Source organism: Sus scrofa, chromosome 14 (genome assembly GCF_054392235.1).
Source record: "Sus scrofa isolate SSC_HxYL_T2T_F1_AM1 chromosome 14, Sscrofa_HxYL_maternal_Yorkshire_Landrace_v2.0, whole genome shotgun sequence".
Classification (NCBI taxonomy): domain Eukaryota; kingdom Metazoa; phylum Chordata; class Mammalia; order Artiodactyla; family Suidae; genus Sus; species Sus scrofa.
Window position 1 is genome coordinate 161,304,893 of NC_139396.1, and position 20,211 is coordinate 161,325,103.

The 20,211-nt window shown below is 52.0% G+C and overlaps 1 protein-coding gene across 11 annotated transcripts in view; it reads left to right on the forward strand.

Annotated features, from left to right (window-relative positions):
- Positions 1 to 20,211, forward strand: part of MGMT (O-6-methylguanine-DNA methyltransferase) — a 269,598-nt gene that overhangs the window by 214,862 nt on the left and 34,525 nt on the right. For all 11 annotated transcript variants that reach the window (XR_014827703.1, XR_014827702.1, XM_084996772.1 and 8 more), the window contains one exon: positions 16,240 to 16,400. Coding sequence is in view for 9 of the 11 variants with exons in the window: in XM_084996772.1 (XP_084852898.1) it covers positions 16,240 to 16,400 (161 nt within the window). In the remaining 2 variants the exon portion in view is untranslated. The remainder of the gene's footprint in view (positions 1 to 16,239; positions 16,401 to 20,211) is intronic.

Genomic DNA, 20,211 nt, shown 5'->3' on the forward strand with positions numbered 1-20,211 from the left:
GGGAACTGTGTGTAGTGGTGACAGGAGGCAGAGGAGGCGAGAGTTGTACAAAGCCAAGGCCAGTCAGGTGTCCCGGGATTTCCAGCCTGGGGGCTGGGAGTGTTCTGTGCCATTGTTGCCAGCAGTAAGGAACGGCAAGGTGTTACTGCTGGGGAGAGAGCTGCACTTGCCCTGGCACGGCCAGCAGTGGGCTGACTGGCATCCAGGTAGCCATTCAGAGCAGGCGCTGGTTGGGCAGGAGCCTGGCTGTCACCTGCCGGTCCATGCCCAGTCACACCAAAGCCATGAGAGTCCATGCAGAAACGCCACCAGCAGTCAGGGTGAGATGAGAGGCGGAGCCGGTGAAGGATGTATGGGCAGCAGCGTGGAGAGGGACCTGGGGACCTCAGGTGCCACAGCCAGAGGCTGAGGCAGGAGTGGGCGAGGGGGGACATTGGCTCTGACCCCTGGGGCGCATGGTTTCCATGGACGCGGTTTTCAGATGAGGGTGTGGAGGAGGGAGCAGAGACGTTTGAGCGCAGGGAAGGCTGCGTGGAGCCGGAGCGGAGCCGGAGGGCTGCCCCGCTGAAGGAGGTGGACGGGGCGCCCGGGGCAGGGGGCGGGACTGCTCCAGGCCCGCGCGTCTCTCAATTCATGGAAGGATTTCCCTCCCAGCACGTGTTTGTTCGTGATGGAAGGCACCGCATCGGGCTTCAGAGGCCGGCGCTCAGGTCCTGAAGGCCTTTGCCACAGAGGAGAGGACGGGGCCGGCCCGGAGCGGCCTTGGTCTTGGCCTTGCCCTCCGGGAGTCCTCACTTCAGGGGTCTGTGGTTCTCTGAGGCGCTTCAGCTCCTGCTCCCACTGCAGTGAAATCGTTAGGAACAAACATTCACTGTTTATGAAAGTCAGTGCTTTATAAATGCTTCTTCCATCATATTTCACAATTGCAAGGTATGTTCACACAGCACAACTTCCCCTTTTTTAAGTGACTTTCTCAAACTAGTTTTCTTGCGCATCCAAGAATCCTTTCAGAGAATTCCACTGTTACTCAAGCCTGGGACACATCGAAGCCAAAGAGAACTAAAGTTGGACCAGGGCACTGGGAGGGCCTTGAGACCCCCTGGGGCGGCCTTGTCAGGACTGCTGGGAGGGGGCCAGAGACCCAGGGCATGAACCGCTCCCTGTGGTGCCAGTGTGGAACTGTATGGCCCAGCGCCCACAGGCTGACCTTGGGGACTGGCTGGCTCTGCGTGGGGCAGCAGAGGGAGGACACGGGGGGTGGGGGCATGGGACCGGCAGGCTCCCACCAGAGCCATCTCAGTGGGGTCTTTCATCTCCTTCTCCCCCTCTGCTCTTCCCGAGCTCAGGGCCGAGGGTCAGGGGTCAAACCAAGGCTTAGCACTCTTGGGGGTGCCTCTGGTTGGCAGGTTTGCACGTAGGGCCTGGTCCCTTGTCCTGCTGTCAGAGAACATCTGTAAAGAAATGCCGCCTGGTTTTTGCTGGAAACCCAGCGACACCCCCTCCCTCTTCCCCTGGGAGCGCCGTGAAGCGGGTCCAGGCACAGAGCTTACCGTCCACAGGCCCGCCTGCCAGCAAGTGTGACAGCCCTGAGAGACCTGTATTGATTTTTAAGAGGAGGAAAAGGCCTATAAAATCGGACTTTCCAACCTGCTTTGAGTAGACATTGGTGCTTCCTAAAGGGAATTCTAATTGGCTGGCTTTGCAGCTCACGTCTTCTCTGCCCTGTTCCTCCTCCTCACGCTCCTCCTGCCTCTGACCTTGCCCGGCCCCGTTGGCTCTGCTTCCTGCTCGCCAGCAGAATGGGGTGCTCTGCTGGGCGGCCTAGGATCCGAAGACCTCGGGTGTTGTGAACGCAGTCTGAGCGCCCTGGAAGGAAGAGGCGCTGGGAGAGCCGCCAGCTCGCAGCGAAGAGGGTGGGCGGGAAACACAGCATCTGCTCCGCGTTCAGAATGATGTCACCCTTCAAGCTGAACACCCCGGTTCCCCGCGCCAGTGACAAGGCTTGTTGAAGACGTACAAATGTTTTCTGCTGCTTGTAATCTTTCTTGCAAATATTAGTATTCTGGAAGAAGGATTTATTTTAATAATGTGAGTTTTAGGGGTTTTTTTCCCTATAGTTAACGTCGTTTTATTACTCTACATCCTTGCCAGGAAGCTCATTTTAAGAGTTTCAATTCAAAATTAAATATGACCTCAGCGTTTTAAAATACAATTGCATTAACTGTCCATTTAATAGTTGCTTAAGATTTTTCTGGCCACTAATGTGTAGTCAATATACTTGTCTGATATTAAATACAGTGTTTTCAGCTATGCTCACCAGCTAACGGGTTCCAGCTGCAACAATAAACAGTGCAGCAAAGGCCGCCTGAGAAAGGGAGCTACAACGTTGCTCCCAGATGAAACGGTGGTGTTATCTTGGATCATCAGCTACGCTTCTCTTTAAAAACTTGACTGCGTTTGATAGTCGGAAACTACCTGTTATTTATTCAGAACCGTACAAACCAATTTACCAGTCAGGTAATTCAGTGACAAGATTGTTCATTAAGAGGCCCAGTGCCCAAGTTCATGGGACTAACCTCGTGGAGGTCAGGCCGCCTGTAGTACACGCCTTTCGGAAAGGAAAGAATGGTGTCTTCAGAACCTTGAGTTACTACTTTCGCATTTATATTTATATTTTTTTTTCATATTTATTTTATTTTATTTTTTTTTATTTTCCCACTGTACAGCAAGGGGGTCAGGTTATCCTTAGATGTATACATCTAAGGATATGTATGCAGTTAGAGTTTTTTCCCCCACCCTTTCTTCTGTTGCAACATGAGTATCTAGACATAGTTCTCAATGCTATTCAGCAGGATCTCCTTGTAAATCTATTCTAGGTTGTGTCTGATAAGCCCAAGCTCCCGATCCCTCCCACTCCCGATCCCTCCCATCAGGCAACCACAAGTCTCTTCTTTAAATTAAGATGCAGGAGTTCCCGTCGTGGCGCAGTGGTTGACGAATCCGACTAGGAACCATGAGGTTGCGGGTTTGGTCCCTGCCCTTGCTCAGTGGGTTAAGGATCTGGAGTTGCCGTGAGCTGTGGTGTAAGTTGCAGACGTGGCTCGGATCCTGCGTTGCTGTGGCTCTGGCGTAGGCCAGTGGCTACAGCTCCGATTGGGCCCCTAGCCTGGGAACCTCCATATGCCGCGGAAGCAGCCCAAAGAAATACCAAAAAGACAGAATAAATAAATTAATTAATTAATTAAGGTGCATTCCCTTGCCGAGATGAAAAACATTTTTTTCTGAACTACATCATGACAGAGTAGACTCGAAGTGTGTGGGGATCAGTTTCGGAAAGCACCTTAGGGGCGGGTGTGTGTTAGCTCTGTTAGTACCTAAGGCCTTAGTTCTCCTGTTACGGGTTCAGGAGAAAGGAAACCGCTCCTTCCTTCTTTTTGTCTGTTGTCTTTTTAGGGCTGCGCCCGCAGCATATGAAGGTTCCCAGGTTAGGGGTCTAATCAGAGCTGTTGCTGCTGGCCTACACCACAGATCATGGCAACGCCGGATCCTTAACCTACTGAGCGAGGCCAGGGATCCGACCCGCAACCTCATGGTTCCTAGTCAGACTCGTTTCTGCTGTGCCACGACGGGAACTCCGAAACCACTCTTTCTTGCTTTTTTTGTTGTTGTTGTTATTTGCCCGTACAATTTTTTTTCTGCTGTACAGCATGGTGACCCAGTTACACATACATGCACACATTCTATTTTTGCACACGATCCTGCTCCATCGTAAGTGACTAGACAGAGTTCCCAGTGCTACACAGCAGGATCTCACTGCTGATCCATTCCCAAGGCAATAGTTTGCATCTATTAACCCCAAGCTCCCAGTCCACTCTACTCCCTCCCCCTCCCCCTTGGCAGCCACAAGTCTATTCTCCAAGTCCATGATTTTTTCTGTGGAAAGGTACATTTGTGCCGTATATTAGATTCCAGATAGAAGTGATATCATAGGGTATTTGTCTCTTTCTGACTTACTTGACTCAGTACGAGAGTCTCCAGTTCCATCCATGTTGATGCAAATGGCATTGTCGTTCTTTTTATGGCTGAGTCGTATTCCACTGTGTATATATACCGCATCTTCCTAATCCAATCGTCTGTGGATGGACATTTGGGTTGTTTCCATGTCTTGGCTATTGTGAATTGTGCTGCAATGAACATGTGGGTGCATGTGTCTTTTTCAAGGAAATTTTTGTCCAGATATATGCCCAAGAGTGGGATTGCTGGATCCTATGGTAGTTCTATATTTAGTTTTCTGAAGTACCGCCATACTGTTCTTCATAGTGGCTGTACCAGTTTACATTCCCACCAACAGTGCAGGAGGGTTCCCTTTTCTCCACACCCCCTCCAGCATTTGTTATTTGTGGACTTACTAATGATGGCTTTTCTGACTGGTATGAGGTGGTATCTCATGGTAGTTTTGATTTGCATTTCTCTAGTAATCAGGGATGTTGAGCATTTTTTCATGTGCTTGTTGGCCATCCGTGTATCTTCCTTGGGAAAATGTCTATTCATGTATTTTGCCATTTTTCCATTGGGTTGTTGGCTTTTTTGCTGTTGACTTGTATAAGTTGAATCACTCAAAACCTGCTGGCCCTGGGAAATGGCGGGACAAGAGGGAGGGGCCAGGGAAGGGGCGTGGCCTCCCTGGCCCAGGCACATCCCCTATCCCTGTCCCTGCTCGGGCCCCTGAGACTCTGCCCCTTGGCTCAGCACACATCCCAGAACTCGCAGTGGGCCTGGGGGGATGAGGTGTGCAGGTTCCTGCTTCTCCTCGTGGCCTGACAGTTTTCCTCCCCTGTAGGTCAGAAAGCAGAGCCTGCAGGAGAGCTGCCGGTGCCCTCTGTGTCACAAGGGGTGGCTGAGGCGGGTCTCCCCACTAGGGCCTCTCCCTTCCTCCTCTTGGAAGGAGAAAGGAGGGTGCAGAGTGGGGAGTGGTGTGGGGTGCCTGGAATTCAGCAGACTTGTATGCATTCATGGCGTGAAACAAGGCTCAGGTGTTTACTGTTTAACTTCATTTTTCTTTTGTATCATCTCAGTATGCAGCCAATTACCTGGCATGGGGAGTGGGAGATCCACAAAGGAAGCCCACTTCGTTCTGTATCTTCAGATCTGAGAAATGTCCAGGTTTTGACTGCGGCATCCTATCAAAGTGAACCAAACAGCACATGAGGCCTGCTCCCTGAACTTTAAGGAACTCTCCTATTCAGCAGCCTGCTACACAGCCGGAAAAGGCAGAGAAATGTGGCTTCCACGGCCTAGGAAATCTTAGTGAGTTTTCCCACCTAAGGGAATGGTTTTCAGCAAATTAGTCATTAGAAAAATGAAACCTGAAATGCAGGTGTTTTTCAGTGCACGTGCTGTGGGGGCCGTACTGGCACCTCTGTGTCTTGTTCACACGTTCATTCAGCAGGCAGGTCTGGGCACCAAGGAAGCCAGTAGGATCCCTGGGCTGGGAGGCAGAGTTGGGTCAGCGCCGTGACCATGCGGGGTCTTCACTGAGACACTTGGAGCAGCTTCAGGGGGAGCCCGTCCCTCTGATGTCTCCAGGCAGCCCAGGCCTGCACCTGCCTTAGCACAGGGCCTGCCTGGTTGCTTTGCTGAAGCACCGAGAATGGTGCCCTGAACATTCTGGGCTTTGCTTTTGCAGAATGAGGGTGGAAAAGACGAGGGCTGGGCCTTTTAGCTGTGTCAAGGAACAGTCTGTTGTCTGGACTGGTCACTGCGCCATTTAGACAGAAATGTGACCTGCCTTTAAGGGGCCATGGGCAGCGGTCTACAATCCTGAGACCCTAGAGTGTGGGCACCCAGTTTCTATTTTGGAAGCTTCTAGAATGTAATAGAACTAGACTCCACACGCAGATCCCCACTGTCTGAACGATCGAGCACTGGGTCTGGGTTGGAGTCCTGTGGGTCAGGGAGCGGTTGACAGAGTTACCTCTCAGTCGAAGGCCGTGCGTCCTCTAGATCGAGCAGCTGTCGGGTGCATCCGCCGCCACGAACACAGCTTGTGAACGCAGGCACTTTCAGCACCAGGGGGACGGTTTCCATTTCAAAGAGAGGAGCAAGACGGCTTCGGCTTTGTGGAGGACGTCTGGGTGCAGGTATCTGGACTCGAAGAGATTTTAATTCCAATCCCAGCTCCAGCCCTTAATGCGCTGGCTGTTAGTACATACCCTCTACCCTCAGTTTCCTCTCCTGGAACCTAGAGGCAGTACTCTCAGTTTCCCCTTCTGGAACCTAGAGGCAGTAATCTCAGTTTCCCCTTCTAGAACCTAGAGGCAGTAATCTCAGTTTCCCCTTCTGGAACTTAGAGGCAGTACTCTGTTTCCCCTTCTGGAACCTAGAGGCAGTACTCTCAGTTTCCCCTTCTGGAACCTAGAGGCAGTAATCTCAGTTTCCCCTTCTAGAACCTAGAGGCAGTAATCTCAGTTTCCCCTTCTGGAACTTAGAGGCAGTACTCTGTTTCCCCTTCTGGAACCCAGAGGCAGTACTCTCAGTTTCCCCTTCTGGAACCTAGAGGCAGTAATCTCAGTTTCCCCTTCTAGAATTTAGAGGCAGTAATCTCAGTTTCCCCTTCTAGAATTTAGAGGCAGTAATCTCAGTTTCCCCTTCTAGAATTTAGAGGCAGTAATCTCAGTTTCCTCTCCTGGAACATAGAGACAGTACTCTTAGTTTCCCCTTCTGGAACTTAGAGGCAGTACTCTCAGTTTCCCCTTCTGGAACTTAGAGGCAGCACCCTCAGTTTCCCCTTCTAGAACCTAGAGGCAGCACTCTCAGTTTCCCCTTCTGGAACTTAGAGGCAGCACTCTCAGTTTCCCCTTCTGGAACCTAGAGGCAGCACCCTCAGTTTCCCCTACTAGAACCTAGAGGCAGTACTCTCAGTTTCCCCTTCTGGAACCTAGAGGCAGTACTCTCAGTTTCCCCTTCTGGAACTTAGAGGCAGTACTCTCAGTTTCCCCTTCTAGAATTTAGAGGCAGCACTCTCAGTTTCCCCTTCTGGAACCTAGAGGCAGTACTCTCAGTTTCCCCTTCTGGAACTTAGAGGCAGCACCCTCAGTTTCCCCTTCTGGAACTTAGAGGCAGCACTCTCAGTTTCCCCTTCTGGAACCTAGAGGCAGTACTCTCAGTTTCCCCTTCTGGAACTTAGAGGCAGCACCCTCAGTTTCCCCTTCTGGAACTTAGAGGCAGTACTCTCAGTTTCCCCTTCTGGAACCTAGAGGCAGCACTCTCAGTTTCCCCTTCTGGAACTTAGAGGCAGTAATGCCCCCTCAAGGGTTATGGGGAGGAGTACACAGAGCGCAGCTTGCATCCGACCCTCAGTAAATGGCAGCTGTGAGATTTTAAACAAGGGTTTACCCCGAGCCATTTCCACGGAGTTGATCCTCACCTCCGTGGATGCAGCCTTGCCCAAGCGCCCTGTTTTACAGTGCAGGTGTGCTGCTGAGAAAGCCAGCTGAGACTTGCGTGGGCGGTTGCCTTAACGGTGGCTGATCTTGGCTCTGTTATTGGGAGAGTCAGGATATTAAATTGCACGAGAGAAACCCGGTCATCCTTTACCATCTTGACTGCGCGCCCTGAGATTTTTCCCATTCTCAGCAACTTCTGCTCTTAGCACTTGTTTATGGTAGAGAGCAAAGGCCCTCCCACTGATGCTTAAGCTCATCCGTGTCGCTAAAATCTTACGTCCCAGAGCAGGCCCTAGTTTGAGACCCATGCCTTCCTTTTCCTTTGGTGTCCTTGCAAAACCCTAATGCCACAGAGCAGTCAGCATGTAATAACCTCTGCGCTGTCATCCTGTCTTTAGGACACAGACCTGATTTTCGGTCTTATCTCTGCACATGGAGGAAGGAAGCCGAGTCCTCTCTGACTCTCCTAAGCCCACAGTGGCACCTGCCCTCAGCAAGGCAGAGCAAGGCCAGGCCGGGTCTCAGGGATCAGAGGGGCAGCCGCAGAGAGGGGGCTGGTTGGAGAGGTTGCTCAGAGCAGGTGACTGCTGCTCTGGGCCATGTGCTTCATAGGGTTAGCCTGAAAGACCCTCTGGATCCAGAAGGAGACATCGTAGTCCTTGCACATATGGACCGCCGCTGTCCTCTTTGTTCTTCTCTGGGAGGAGGGAGCAGAGTTAGTGAATAATGCAAAGGTACCTCTAACCCCAGAGATGCTCTGGGGAAAGTGCTCTTGAGGGAGCATCAAGAATGTGATGAGACTGATGGGATGACTCTTTAAAATTCTATATTTTTACACATATTTTTCAACAAATGAACTAAATTCTTGACAGAATTGTAATAAATCTACTTCAGCAGCAATTTGATTAGGACTTTTTATTCCGTTTTTATGTTAGCTGTTATTTCTTTTTAAAACTACTCCATGGCTAACGTAGAAACATTTTCCTTGCAAGAAGCTAAATGAAGCTGGGGAAGAGGCATATGCCTCTCACAGTGTGTGAAGTGTTAAAAAGCTTCTTTGTCCCCGGCTTCAGTGGTGAAAGCACATGCAACAGAGACGTAAGGCTACTTGAACTCTGTATTTGCTACATTTACAATATTAATAACAGCGTTTCTAGAAGTTGTCACATCAAGTAAAAGATCTTCATTCCAGGCTTGTCTTCGGGGGCCAAATTGAGACTGGATGCATGCATTTAATAAATTGTAGTCTCAAGGAGTCATTTTTGTAAATAATTAGTTTCAGTGAAAGAATAAGTTAGCATATTGTATGCATCTAATGTTGCAAATGTACATACAGCAAACTTTGCTATTAATCAACAGTCAAGCACCGCAAGTGGGGTCTCATACATAATGAATTGTGCTTAAGCCTCATGGGTTTCTTGATAGAAAAATAAAAGAAAACACTAGTGTAGTAAGCTTTTGAATAAAATTTAACTAGATTGCTCTGCATCCTGTAATTGTTTTGGAATCATTAGGGACCTGATAATTCATCTATAGTTTTGGGGTGTTTTTATCTTCATCTGTCAAATAGTAGAGATTTTTAATGGTATTTTTAATGGTATGTTAAAGTGTTGATAAAATACAGTTTTCCTTTTAACAGTTTGAACATTTAAGGGAGAACGTCGATAGCTCTTTTTTTAAGGCATTCTAGTCTGCCAAGTATACTGTTTAAATTGTCTCTTAAAAATACGTTTTAGAGTTCCCTTGCGGTGCAGTAGGTTAAGGATCTGACCTTGTCACTGCAGTGGCTCAGGTCACTACTGTGGCCCAGGTTCATTCCCTGGCCTGGGAACTTTTCACATGCCACAGGCGTGGCCAAAAAAATATGTTTTATTATTGCTGATGTATTTTTAAGAGTCAGTTATTTTTAAAAAGAGAAAACATGCGCTTCTTGGGGAGTATACCTTCTGTGGGGAGAAGTCGGAAATTTACGTAAAATTTTCTCTGTGTTTCTGGCAGATGTTTCAAAATGCTACAGTGAATTCCTCTGTAGTGTTGCTTAGGTTCAGACATGAATGTGAGCCTCAGATTTTGAGGGCTTAGGATGCCCATTAAAAACTGATGGCCAGTTTAAACAACACACCCATGTGCCCATCCAGAAAGTGAGTAAATTGAGCCCCACTCAGACGTGATAAACTTCCTCTTCCTCCTCCTCTCATCGAGCTTGGGATGTGAGCCATTGGAGAGCTGTGGTAGGATCATGACGTTAGGATTCATGGGGGCGGGTGGGGGTGGTGGGGTGGGAGGACATACATGCCTCTCTGTCGTGCATCCCATAGTGAGACCTCAGGAGGGGTTGCTGAGCTCCCCGGGACCCCCAGCTGGCCCACTGTTGACTCCATGGAAACCGCGAATGGACCACCTGCAGTCCTGACTCCCTGCGGTATGAGAAGGAGTCTTTTCCTTTTGTACAGAAGCATCTTTGAAAACAGGCACTGAAACCAAACATGTTAAGTCAGTCGGGAAGCCAATGGGTTACAAGTAGTCTCAAGGAATTAAAATCGATGTGTTAATTATATCTTTTTTTTAATTATTTTGTTTGCTTTTTAGAGCTGTACCTGTGGCACATGTAGGTTCCCAGGCTAGGGATCAAATTGGAGCCACAGCTGCCAGCCTACACCACAGCCACAGCAGCATGGGATCCGAGCCGCATCTGCGACCTACACCACAGCTCACAGCAAGGCTGGATCCTTAACCCACTGAGCAGGGCCAGGGATCGAACCTGCAACTTCATGGTTCCTAGTCTGATTCGTTTCTGCTGCGCCAGCACGGGAACTCCATGTCTAATATTTTTATGTGGCCCTGGGTATGTTGCTGCTATTTCCTAAGGGTCTGTTAGCCACTTTCCCCGTTTTCCACACTTCAGTGCATGCACCTCTTAGGGTCATGTGAGACCCCAGTAGGGGAGCACATGACTCCTGAGAGCAGCACCTGACGGCCACGTGGTCGACGTCATCAGTGGCAGCGAGGCCCCAGCCGTGTTCCTGGGCGACCCCACCCGAATGCCTCTTGTTTTTGACCTTTGATGCCGTTGTATTGTTTGAGAGCTCAGTTTCTTACTACTGGCAGCGACACCTTTTCCTCTTTCTAACCTGTGTCCTCAGCGAACTCTAGACTGTTGACATGATTGGACAAACTCTGTCATACCTATGTAGTGTTAGTGCCCAAACAGCTGCTGGCCACCAGGCAGTGTCACCGAGCCGTCACTTTCGTTGTCCGTTCATCCGATGGCAAGTGGAAGTCCCAGCTGGGGTGGAAGGGCTCCCTCAGCACAGCCGTCAGGAGAGTGGCTGGCACCTCGGGGTCGACCTTTATCTTCCGTCCTGCCCAGTTGGGCGGCAAACCCCAAGCTGATAATCTTGCCAAGAAGCTATTTAACGGGTCCTCAGTACATGCTCGAATGAAATCAGACCACTAACTTTGGCTGGAATATAGAATTTAAAGGCTTTATTCAGCCTACTCATTTCAAAAAAAGATGTTATTGAAAGCAGGTAGCGTGATTTATTTGTCTTCAATCCTTCCACTGAAAGAAAAGCATCTGAGCTTTAGCAAGAAGGTATAATTAAATGCAGGACAAATCCATCAGACACAAACACAAGAGACTCTGCCAGAGATGTGCTAATTTGCACATAATTGTGCATTTACCAGGGCTGTTTAACACATCTCCACGTGATGTTTAGAAAGTCACCTGTATTGCACTTGAAGATTGTTGCTGTGAGTGTGCCTTCCAGAGCCGGTGAGGCCCGGCGCCCCACCCGTGAGCCCCGGAGACCCCCACTCCGCGCAAGCCCTGGAGGAGATTTCTCATCCTCTGGGCGTCTAAGTGGCTGTGTGCGGCAAGGCCCCGGGTGCCTGGCCACGCTGGAATCACGCCGCAGTGTCTGTGCTCTCGGCCTTGCTCAGGGGCACCTCCCAGGTCCCTCCTTGCCAAATGCTGGATGGCCTCAGAGCATATGAGTCTTTGGAACGCGTTTCTTGGGTGACCCTCCAGTGTCACCAGTTAACTTTCCCAAACCACGAGACTCTCATCCTGTGCAGAAAGAGATGTTGGCAAGGTGCTGGGGTCAGAAGGAGAGGCGTGGGGCAGCAGTCCAGCTAGGGTGTTGCTCAGTCTACCTGCGGTGTAGCGATGGTGCTGGTCAGGTGTGAGCAACTCAGAACTACATCCAGTGGGACCAACGCACGCGTGAGGAGGAGGATTCATTCAGAAATGAACGAGGCCTTCGTCAGTCTTTGAAATCTGCACCCCCGAATCTCCCGCACGGCTGAGCACCTCTGTAACGCAGGGCAGACTGGAGGGCCCAGAGCTGGGAGCCCTCCTTCGGCTTCCCCGTGGCTGCCGGGCCTTGATGGGGGTTGGTTAGACCTCAAGCAACACCTTCCAGTGACTTCGGCCAGCCTGGCCCGCTTTGCCCACAGTGGCGCCTGAGTGGGCGCCCAGCCTTGCTGGGTGCACACCCCCCCCCCCCCGCCCCCGGCAAAGGCAGCTGGAGCCAGGCAGGGCTTCCCGGGCACATGCGCTTTGTCCGCGGGGTCATGTCTTTTGCATCTGGCCCGGTCACCTTGCGGTCCTCCCACCTCCCCGTAGGCGATGCTCCCAGGCTCCCTTCTCCTTGTCCCCCGGGCCAGGGTCTGAGATGCAGGCTTCAAGGAGCAGGACGGCTGTCCTCCCCCGAGAACCTCTGCTCACGGGCCCAGTGCAGACCCAGGACGGGAGGGTGCGGCTTCTCCTAAGAAGGCTCGAGAAGGCCTCGCTGCCGGCTTTGTTAAACACACTTCAGAAGCTTGTTCCAGAGCCTTTCACCTGCTTTTCTGTGTCCTGGTTTGGGTCGATGGACAGTCATGTCAGAACAAGTCTGAGATGCAGTTCAATGCCAGAGTGTCCCTTCTCCAAGGTCAGGCTGCTGCTCAGGGCTTGCAGCTCCAGAACTTCATGCAGGGCTCTCGGACGCGCTGCAGCTCCAGGAGCATCCCCCAGAGGCAGGCACCGTTGTCCTGTCTGTTGTCACAGGACCCGGGGATTGCCGACAGTTGTGTATTTCTTGAAGCCCTTAAACCAAACCATATGTGACTCTGTGTTTGCAGTAAGAAGGTACCAGTGCTCTCTGTTTTGTTTTGTTTTGTTTTTTTGCTAAAAACTCGGCAAAGCCAAATTCAGTTTCCAGCCACTAGCCAGGCCTCTTGTGCCAAGTTAAAAAAAAAAGTGGGGGAGGGGGGGACTCCAGTGCAGGCAGACACTGGCCTGGATTTACTCTCATTGAGGACATCTGGGGAGGCCCCGGGCGCACTGGCCCCGCCGTGGCGGGAGGCTCTCCCTCACCTGCAGCTCGGGCTTTCCGCTGCCCTCTGGGGACCGGGCCCCCGAGGGCCGCTGCTTTCCTGGAGGCACTGGCCCCACGCGTGCTCACTGCAGTGGTAGGTGAGCTGCTGGGCTTCCAGGAAGTGGAGTGAGAGTCAAGTGCCCGTGGCCCACGGAGCTCATCATTATTGGGGTTTCTGGGTTCGTGGGCAAGAAGCTTGGAGAAACTCCTCCGTGATAAGAGCTGCCGGTACTGGTGCCGTGGTCCTTACACCGCAGCTCTTGCAGGGACGAGCGGAGCGAGGGTGGAGGAGAGGGCGGGGCAGAGAATAAATTTCATTTTATTGTAGAACTGGAGATTTGTGTCATGGCTTTAAAAATTCTGGTTTTATGTGTGTGTTTAATGCCATTCATTTTAAACGTAGTATCATAAATCCTTGCTTCGGAATCAAAGCTGTTTAATTACATTTCACCCATGAATAGTTATCTAATCCAATAGAGAAAGAGTTAAAAAGGAGAACTACAGAGTAAATCAGAGGGTGAGATCTTTAGCACAAGCATAAAAAATCAATTTAAGATGAATTTTACTACTATAAAAATTCTTCACATATCCTTTTAGGAGTGGGAAATGCTAGGAAACAGCTCCCATTTCAATTCCCTTGGCAGCTCGAAGCGGCGACCAGTGTGGGCACTGCCCAGGGTGCCCAAGCTCCATGGCCCTTCTCGGGTACCCCTGAGTGACACAGGGCATCAGAGGAAGGGGTTGTAACTCCCAGAGCAAGCAATGGGTGCCAAGCCCCCTGCCTTTCAGTTTAAGATGCTCGTCTCCTGCACTGTGCACCCCTGCCCCCAAAGAGCCCCCTTTGTGGTGTGTGATGGCCGAAAAGACCCAACCAGCACCCTGCACCCCTGGGTCCATGGGCACCGCTGACCAGCCCTGGGTCCTGAGGTATCCTGGTCCCTCTCCTGCTTCCCATGTGGGTCAGGGTGGTGCCACCGGCCCCTTAGCTCTGCACACTCGGGGTTTGGGCTCGGGTCCCATGTGGACCGCTGCCTGCCCACACCCTCAGTTGATGTGCTACTCACTGGGCTGTGTGCTTGGCTTTGCTCAGCGTACCCCATCCCCCCTCCCACGCCCACAGGCCAGATGGCAAAGCCCGTGGCTTTTCTTTCCTAGCGTCTCCAGTGCTGGCTTTCCTCAGGAAGTGGGACAGAGCAAGAGGAGAGAGACTTCTCTCTGACATGGGAAATATTTAAGCCAAGCCTGAGACAGAAGCTCCCCTCCCTTCCACGGGCAGGCGTCCAGCCCCAGGTACCTCCCCAGGATGCCATGTTCCCACCTGTCCTGCAGATGCCACTCTGCCTGGGGACTGAGCCCCCATCCTTCGAGGTCTGCAGTTGACCGGACCTCAGAAGAGCTCCGTCCGTTCAGGGCCACCCAAGGGCCTTGTCCATGGGGACTCCCTCTCTAGGATCCATCTGAGCTGGCAGCGTGGAGAAGCCCAGGGACTGCCGGGGCCAGCTGGGTGGGCAGGACCTCCCAACTCCAGCCGGCTCTGCGGGGCCGGGGTCTCGGCCACCCTCTCTTCCTGGCTCCTCGCCTAACGCCACTCACAGTCACGTGCATAGAGCGCCTTCCTGGAGCCCCTCCTTCTCCATCATGGAAACGGTGCATCCCATCCAAGGAAGCTTATTTTTGGAAAGATCTGAGGCCCTCGCTGGAGACAGACTCCAGTACGGAGTGTTTGCGAGGCCCCTGCTTAAAGGTCCCCAGCCGTTCCCCACTGCCTGGAGGACGAGGTGCTGGTTTCTGCACCTGCAAAGCCCCGCACGCCCTGGGGTGTGTCTCACGCAGGCAAGGTCAGGCCTGTGCTCCTGGCCGCTTCAGCCACGCCGCTCATACCGCGCCGCGCTGCCCGGCCCACGGCTGTGGCCTCTCCACTCCACGACCCTCGTCAGGGTGGGGTGTGCGTCCAAGGAGGCGGCCCGGACATTGGCGGCCACACCCGCCTTGGGGAACTGGGGCTGTGGGGTGGGAAGGGCCCAGACAGAGCTCGGTGCATCTTCGCTGTGGCAGCTTTTCCCACCTCCACCTGAAGCCTCAAGCTGCAGTGTCTGGAAAGGATGCTACAGCAACCCCACCCGTGGGCTGGAAAGCGCAGGGGGCTCTGGGCAGGGCCCGGGGGCCACAGGGAGAGACACCTGAAGAGAGCAGTGCCAGTGTGTTGCAGGTGTGGCATCCTCAGAAACAGAGAGAAATCTGGAGCTGCTGTGCAGCCCAGGACTCAGAGACAGTGCGTGTGAGCCCTCGTCAGGGTGCCATTCTCCTAGTTCGCCCAGCTCTCCCAGTCCAGCAGAGTGCAGCGCCACTAGGAAGCACCTTGAGCAGAAGACACAGTGAGACCCGCCCTAAGCGAGTCTAAGACGTGTTGGTTTAAATTAAAGAGATAGGGAGTTACATCGTGGCTCAGTTGTTAACAAACCCAACTAGCATCCATGAGGATGCAGGTTCAATCCCTGGCCTCGGTCAGTGGGTTAAGGATCTGTCATTGCCGTGAGCTGTGGTGTGGGTAGCAGACATGGCTCAGATCCCACATTGCGGCCGTGGTGTGGGCTGGCAGCTGCAGTTCTAATTCCACGCCTAGCCTGGGAACCTCCATATGCCACAGGTGTGACCCTAAAAGACTACATAAATAAAATAAACTTGAGGTAAACGGGAGAACCATGACCACAGTGCATGAACAAGAAGATGTGGGAAAGAACCAAATAAAAGCCCTGGGCCTAAAGTCATGGCTGCTTCCCTGGAACTGCAGCTAGACGTACAGAATGGCCAGCGCCCGGATTAGATGCTCTGAAGCATGAGCCTCGGTGGACGGAAAGCAGACTCGGAGGAAATCCCCTGAATCCGGCACAAAGGGACGGGGGATCTCTAACGGGCCGGTCTCTTGTTGAAATGCAGTGGACGGGTGGGGGATACAGTTTGATGATGTTGGTGGCATTTCTGGAAAAGATTTATTCTCCCGCAAACTGGGTGACCTACAGACCGAGATGGCCGCAGACACGCGTCTGACAGTGTCACATGGGGCGGGCACGTTCCCGGCAGAACTGCTGCCTCTGCCCTCATCGTCATCCTTGTTTTTCACATCCCTGCTCACAGCCTGACTGCAGACACCCACGGCCCCACCTAGGGCTCGGGTACTGGGGTGCTCTTCCTAGGAAGTGCCTTGTTTCAGAGGTTGTGTTCCTTACACCCTGCGGGTGGAGACGCAGACCACTCCCTGGTCCCCCTGCAGCCGCCCTGCTGCTGCCCCAGTGCCTCGCGCTCCTGGTTGGACGCGCATGCCTGAAACGCCTACAGGCTTACCCGATTAGGTGCAGTGGGCCTTTCTGTTTGCTCTTCAGACATGTGGACGCAGGGCCCGGAGGCTTATTAAGCTCCTGTTCTTGCTTTTGCAGCCCCGCGGAGGCCCCCGCGCCCCCCAAGCAACTTGCAGGTCCAGAGGAGATGATGGAGCCCCTGGGGCAGTGTGCAGCCTGGCTGGACGGCTACTTCCGCAAGCCCGCGGTCCTCCAGGAGCTCCCCGTGCCTGCTCTCCACCACCCTCTCTTCCAGCAAGGTCAGTAACTCAGTCGTCTCTCAGTGTCTGGTCCAGGGAGCCCGACTTAGTAACTCTCCCTGCTCTCTCTCGGCTCATGTACTGACCACACTCACCTGGTGTTTCTGCATCATCTAAACGGAGGTGGCTTGTGGCCACGCCGCGTGGGTAAGAGTTGGCGGTCTCCGCCCGTTCCAAGTGGTTGTGTTAGTTTTGGCACATGGTCACGTAATTCTTGGCAAAGGCAATAAAAATGATCCATGCAGATCGACTCCTGACTCTCGCTGGCTGAAAGCTTTAAATAGGAACACATCTGAACGGCAGTAAATTTTTCAATAAGCTTATTGTTAACTTAAACTATCTGCTTGCCAACAGCACAGAAAATGAGGCTTGTACACGGACAATTAGCCACTTCCATAAACGCGGTCGGGGACGCTCACATCAGAGTGGGTAGCAGCGTTGTGTCTTCTTGAATAAGTTTTCAATGTAGTTTCCCAAAGTTTCATAGTTAGATGTTATATTCTTAGGGGAGGAATTGAGAACTTATTGTCTGCACTCCGTGTGCTAATGGCACATAAAGTGTGTGATAACCTGAAAACATTTTCCCAGACATTTCTTTTTAAGCTTTTGTTTGAGCTTAATTATGGCAACTAAAATCATTCCAGACACATACCAGAGGTTTATTTTGCACAGTAGTTTTTTCATAGTCATTTTAATATAAATGAGAATAGATTTACATACGAATATAGATGTATAGAGGTATGCATACGTGCACTTGAGGAAAAAAAATCTGCCCTGAGCTGTTAGAGGAGGAAAACTTAAAGCAATCTTGAATTTCAGAATGAAGGCCCTTACTGGGTTAAGTTTAATGGTGTTCTAATGGCTGCTCTGGCTTTTCAGTAGAAATGAACTTGCAGGTGGAGTAGAGCTTTTAGGGAAGCAGATAGAAAACCTCCAGAAAGTTGAGCCATTACTTGAGTTGACTCAAGAGGTTAGGTGAGCAACTAGGTAGAACCCGGAATCTTTTGTATATAGTGAACCGGAGCTGCGAGGGTGCCTTGGCAGTGCCTGGAGTCCCGTGGGGCCGTCTCCAGAGCCCCTTCCAGGAGGGCCCAGACATCTAAAAGGCCTTGTCTTGGTCTGCATGAGAGCTGGAGTGAGCCTTTGCCCCACACTCAACTCATGTCCAGGGACCCTCCGTCGTCAGCACCTGCCAGTGGGGCCCAGCAAACCAGGTGGTGCCTGCCTCTCACCGCCTGCTCAGGCCTCCCCTGCCACCGCCCTGGGCACCGTGGGTCCGCAGGCTGAGTCCAGGGTGAGTGGGGTCGCCCCATGCACCCCGCCCATGTGTCGGATCGGGCTTTTGCTGTACAGTTTTAGGGACTCGGATATGGGTTTGTGTTAAGAGGAATCTTAGAAGGGCCAGCTCTCCCGTCTCCTGGCAGGACTGCCGCCCTCCAGCAGGAGCAGGAACAAACTGGCCAGGCCGCTTTCCTCCTCTTTCCAAACAAGCAAGCTGAGATTTAAGGTTCAGAAAATTTCGGAGCAGGCAAATTGGGAAACCAGGGCAGAAAGTATCTGTAAAGTCTAACGCGGGGCCAGTGGGGGATGAGCGTGTAAACTCCCGCCGTCCTGTCCTCAGCGTTGGGACCGGCCACTCTCCCCACGCCGCACACTCCTCCAGGCTCAGGGCCGGAGCTCGGCCGTCGCCACCGCCACTGCCGCCGCCGGTCGTCACGGTCATGGCCAGCCTGGCCAGCCTGGACCAGCGGGCAGCAGCCAGGAGGTGAGGCAGAAGGCGGCCCCAGCACCGCAGCAGCTCAGACCCTGTTAGCCGAGCCCTGCGGTGCTGGTGGACATTTGTGACTGGGACAAGGTCCCCTCCAGCTAGGTCTTGGGGTGGGGAGCGAGCAGCATCTTGCACCCCCCAGCCAGGCCCGCCTGCGGACCGTGGGCGGTGGCCGCGGGGCCCCGATTTCCCCGGCTGCAGCCTGTGCCGCCAGTTTTTCTAATGCAGCTCAGTCACGGCTCCCAGGCAGGGCCAGGTGTGGGGATTTTAAGGAGGAGGTGGTGGCAGGTTATAGGATTGCTAACACGGGGTTGAGTGGCACTGACCCGGATGTGGTAACACGCGGTTCTGCCCAGCGGAAGCTGGCTTTGCCCTCCTCTGCTCTGCATGGAAACCTTCGCACATGGGAGGAATGGGCCCGCTTATCCTGGAATAGATGCTTCCTTGACCAATCCCACCCTCTGTGCATCTCAGGTTTTAAACATGCTTAACATGAGGTTGGATGTCCTGTTGCATCGTATTCCCCTGAGATTTAGGCCAGGCCTACCTATTTCAGCCTGGGAAGCGGCAGAGCACTAACTGGGCTGGTCTTTGAGCCCCACACCTCCAGCCGTTCTTCTCAGAGCCTGGCCAGCACGACGCTGGCCCCTGTGCTGGCTTGTCTGCTTCGCTAGCCAGAGCCTGGCCTGGCCTGGCTGCAGTTCACAGGCCCCCCTGCAAGAGAAGTGCACTATTCATCGTCTGTCATTTTGTGAGGCTAGTCTCAAATCTGCTGAGTTGCACCATGTGGAATTGCCATTTCTGTAGGTTAAACAGCAAATGTTGGAAATTTCACATCGTTCAACTTAGAGCACTTCTGAAGTCTGATGAGTAGCAAGTTAATTATCTGTGTGTTTCTCCCATTAAGCTGGCCTCCTGGCCAAGAGTCTGCAGGTCTAGGTGGCCGCCTTCTTCTTGGGCCACAGCAGGCGGGGTTTCTCTGGGGATGAGTTCATGGTGCCATTGGAGAAACGCACGTGAAAAGTGACTGTGGACAGGAAGTGTTCCAGTTCCTCGTGCAATTACTGTTGTAGTCATTTAATTTCAGAAACAGAAGTTAACATTTGGTTGTTTGAGGTTTTGGCGGAGAGGTTTGTTTCTGCGTTTTGCTAATGAGCTGGCCTCTTGTCGCATGAGGACAAACATGTTGGTGAGGTCAGGTCCTCCCTATAAGCCCCCTAAAAAGGGCAAGTTTGTTTATTTTGAATTCACTTTCATCCAAGAAATAGTTAGTTGGTGAAGCCATTATTCTTGAAATAAATCTTACTGTTTCTTCCACAGATAACATTTAAACTTGTTTTCTGTTAATATTCTCCAGTTTCTTTATATTTATAAAAAAAACTTAGCTTCTTTGTATACTATGCATCTTAATTCTTGTTAATACATCTTAATGCTCAGTGGCAAAAGCAGTTAGAATGACTAAAGAAGCGCTCTGCCAAGAGCAGTGTTTCACTGAGTTTAAGGAAAGCAGGCCTACGAAAAACCCAAAATCTGCTTTCGGATTCGGAATGTGGGTGTAGACACTTTCTTCCCTCCGCCCTCGAAGACCCTCCTGGCAGGTGTGGCCAGGCAGGGGGCAGCAGACCCACTGACCCTGGCTTGGTGCTTTTTCTGCCATCCTGGGGTGGGGGCTTCCTCAGACACCCCTAAGTCCCCTCCTCGGCTGGGGAAGGGCCTGGCCTGTGCAGTGGGCACCACCAGAGGCCCCACCCCCACCCCCAGGGCCCATGCCGTCAGCCGCTCCTGTGCCATCTTACCGATGACAGATTTCAGCAGATGAGTTCTGAGTTTTCTTTTTAAAGTGACTGCAATGTTCCCTTTTAAATGAAATATTTAACACTTTAATAATTCCTTTGTCACAGCTATTAGCTTGTAGCTATGAAATCCGGTTGCATGACAGTAGTAAAATCTGCATTTTTAAAACCTGCTCTCTAGAAGGAAGTTTTTTGCAACTTCTATTACATAGTTTCTAAAAGGATTCTTGTAATCCTGTATCTCTGTCAA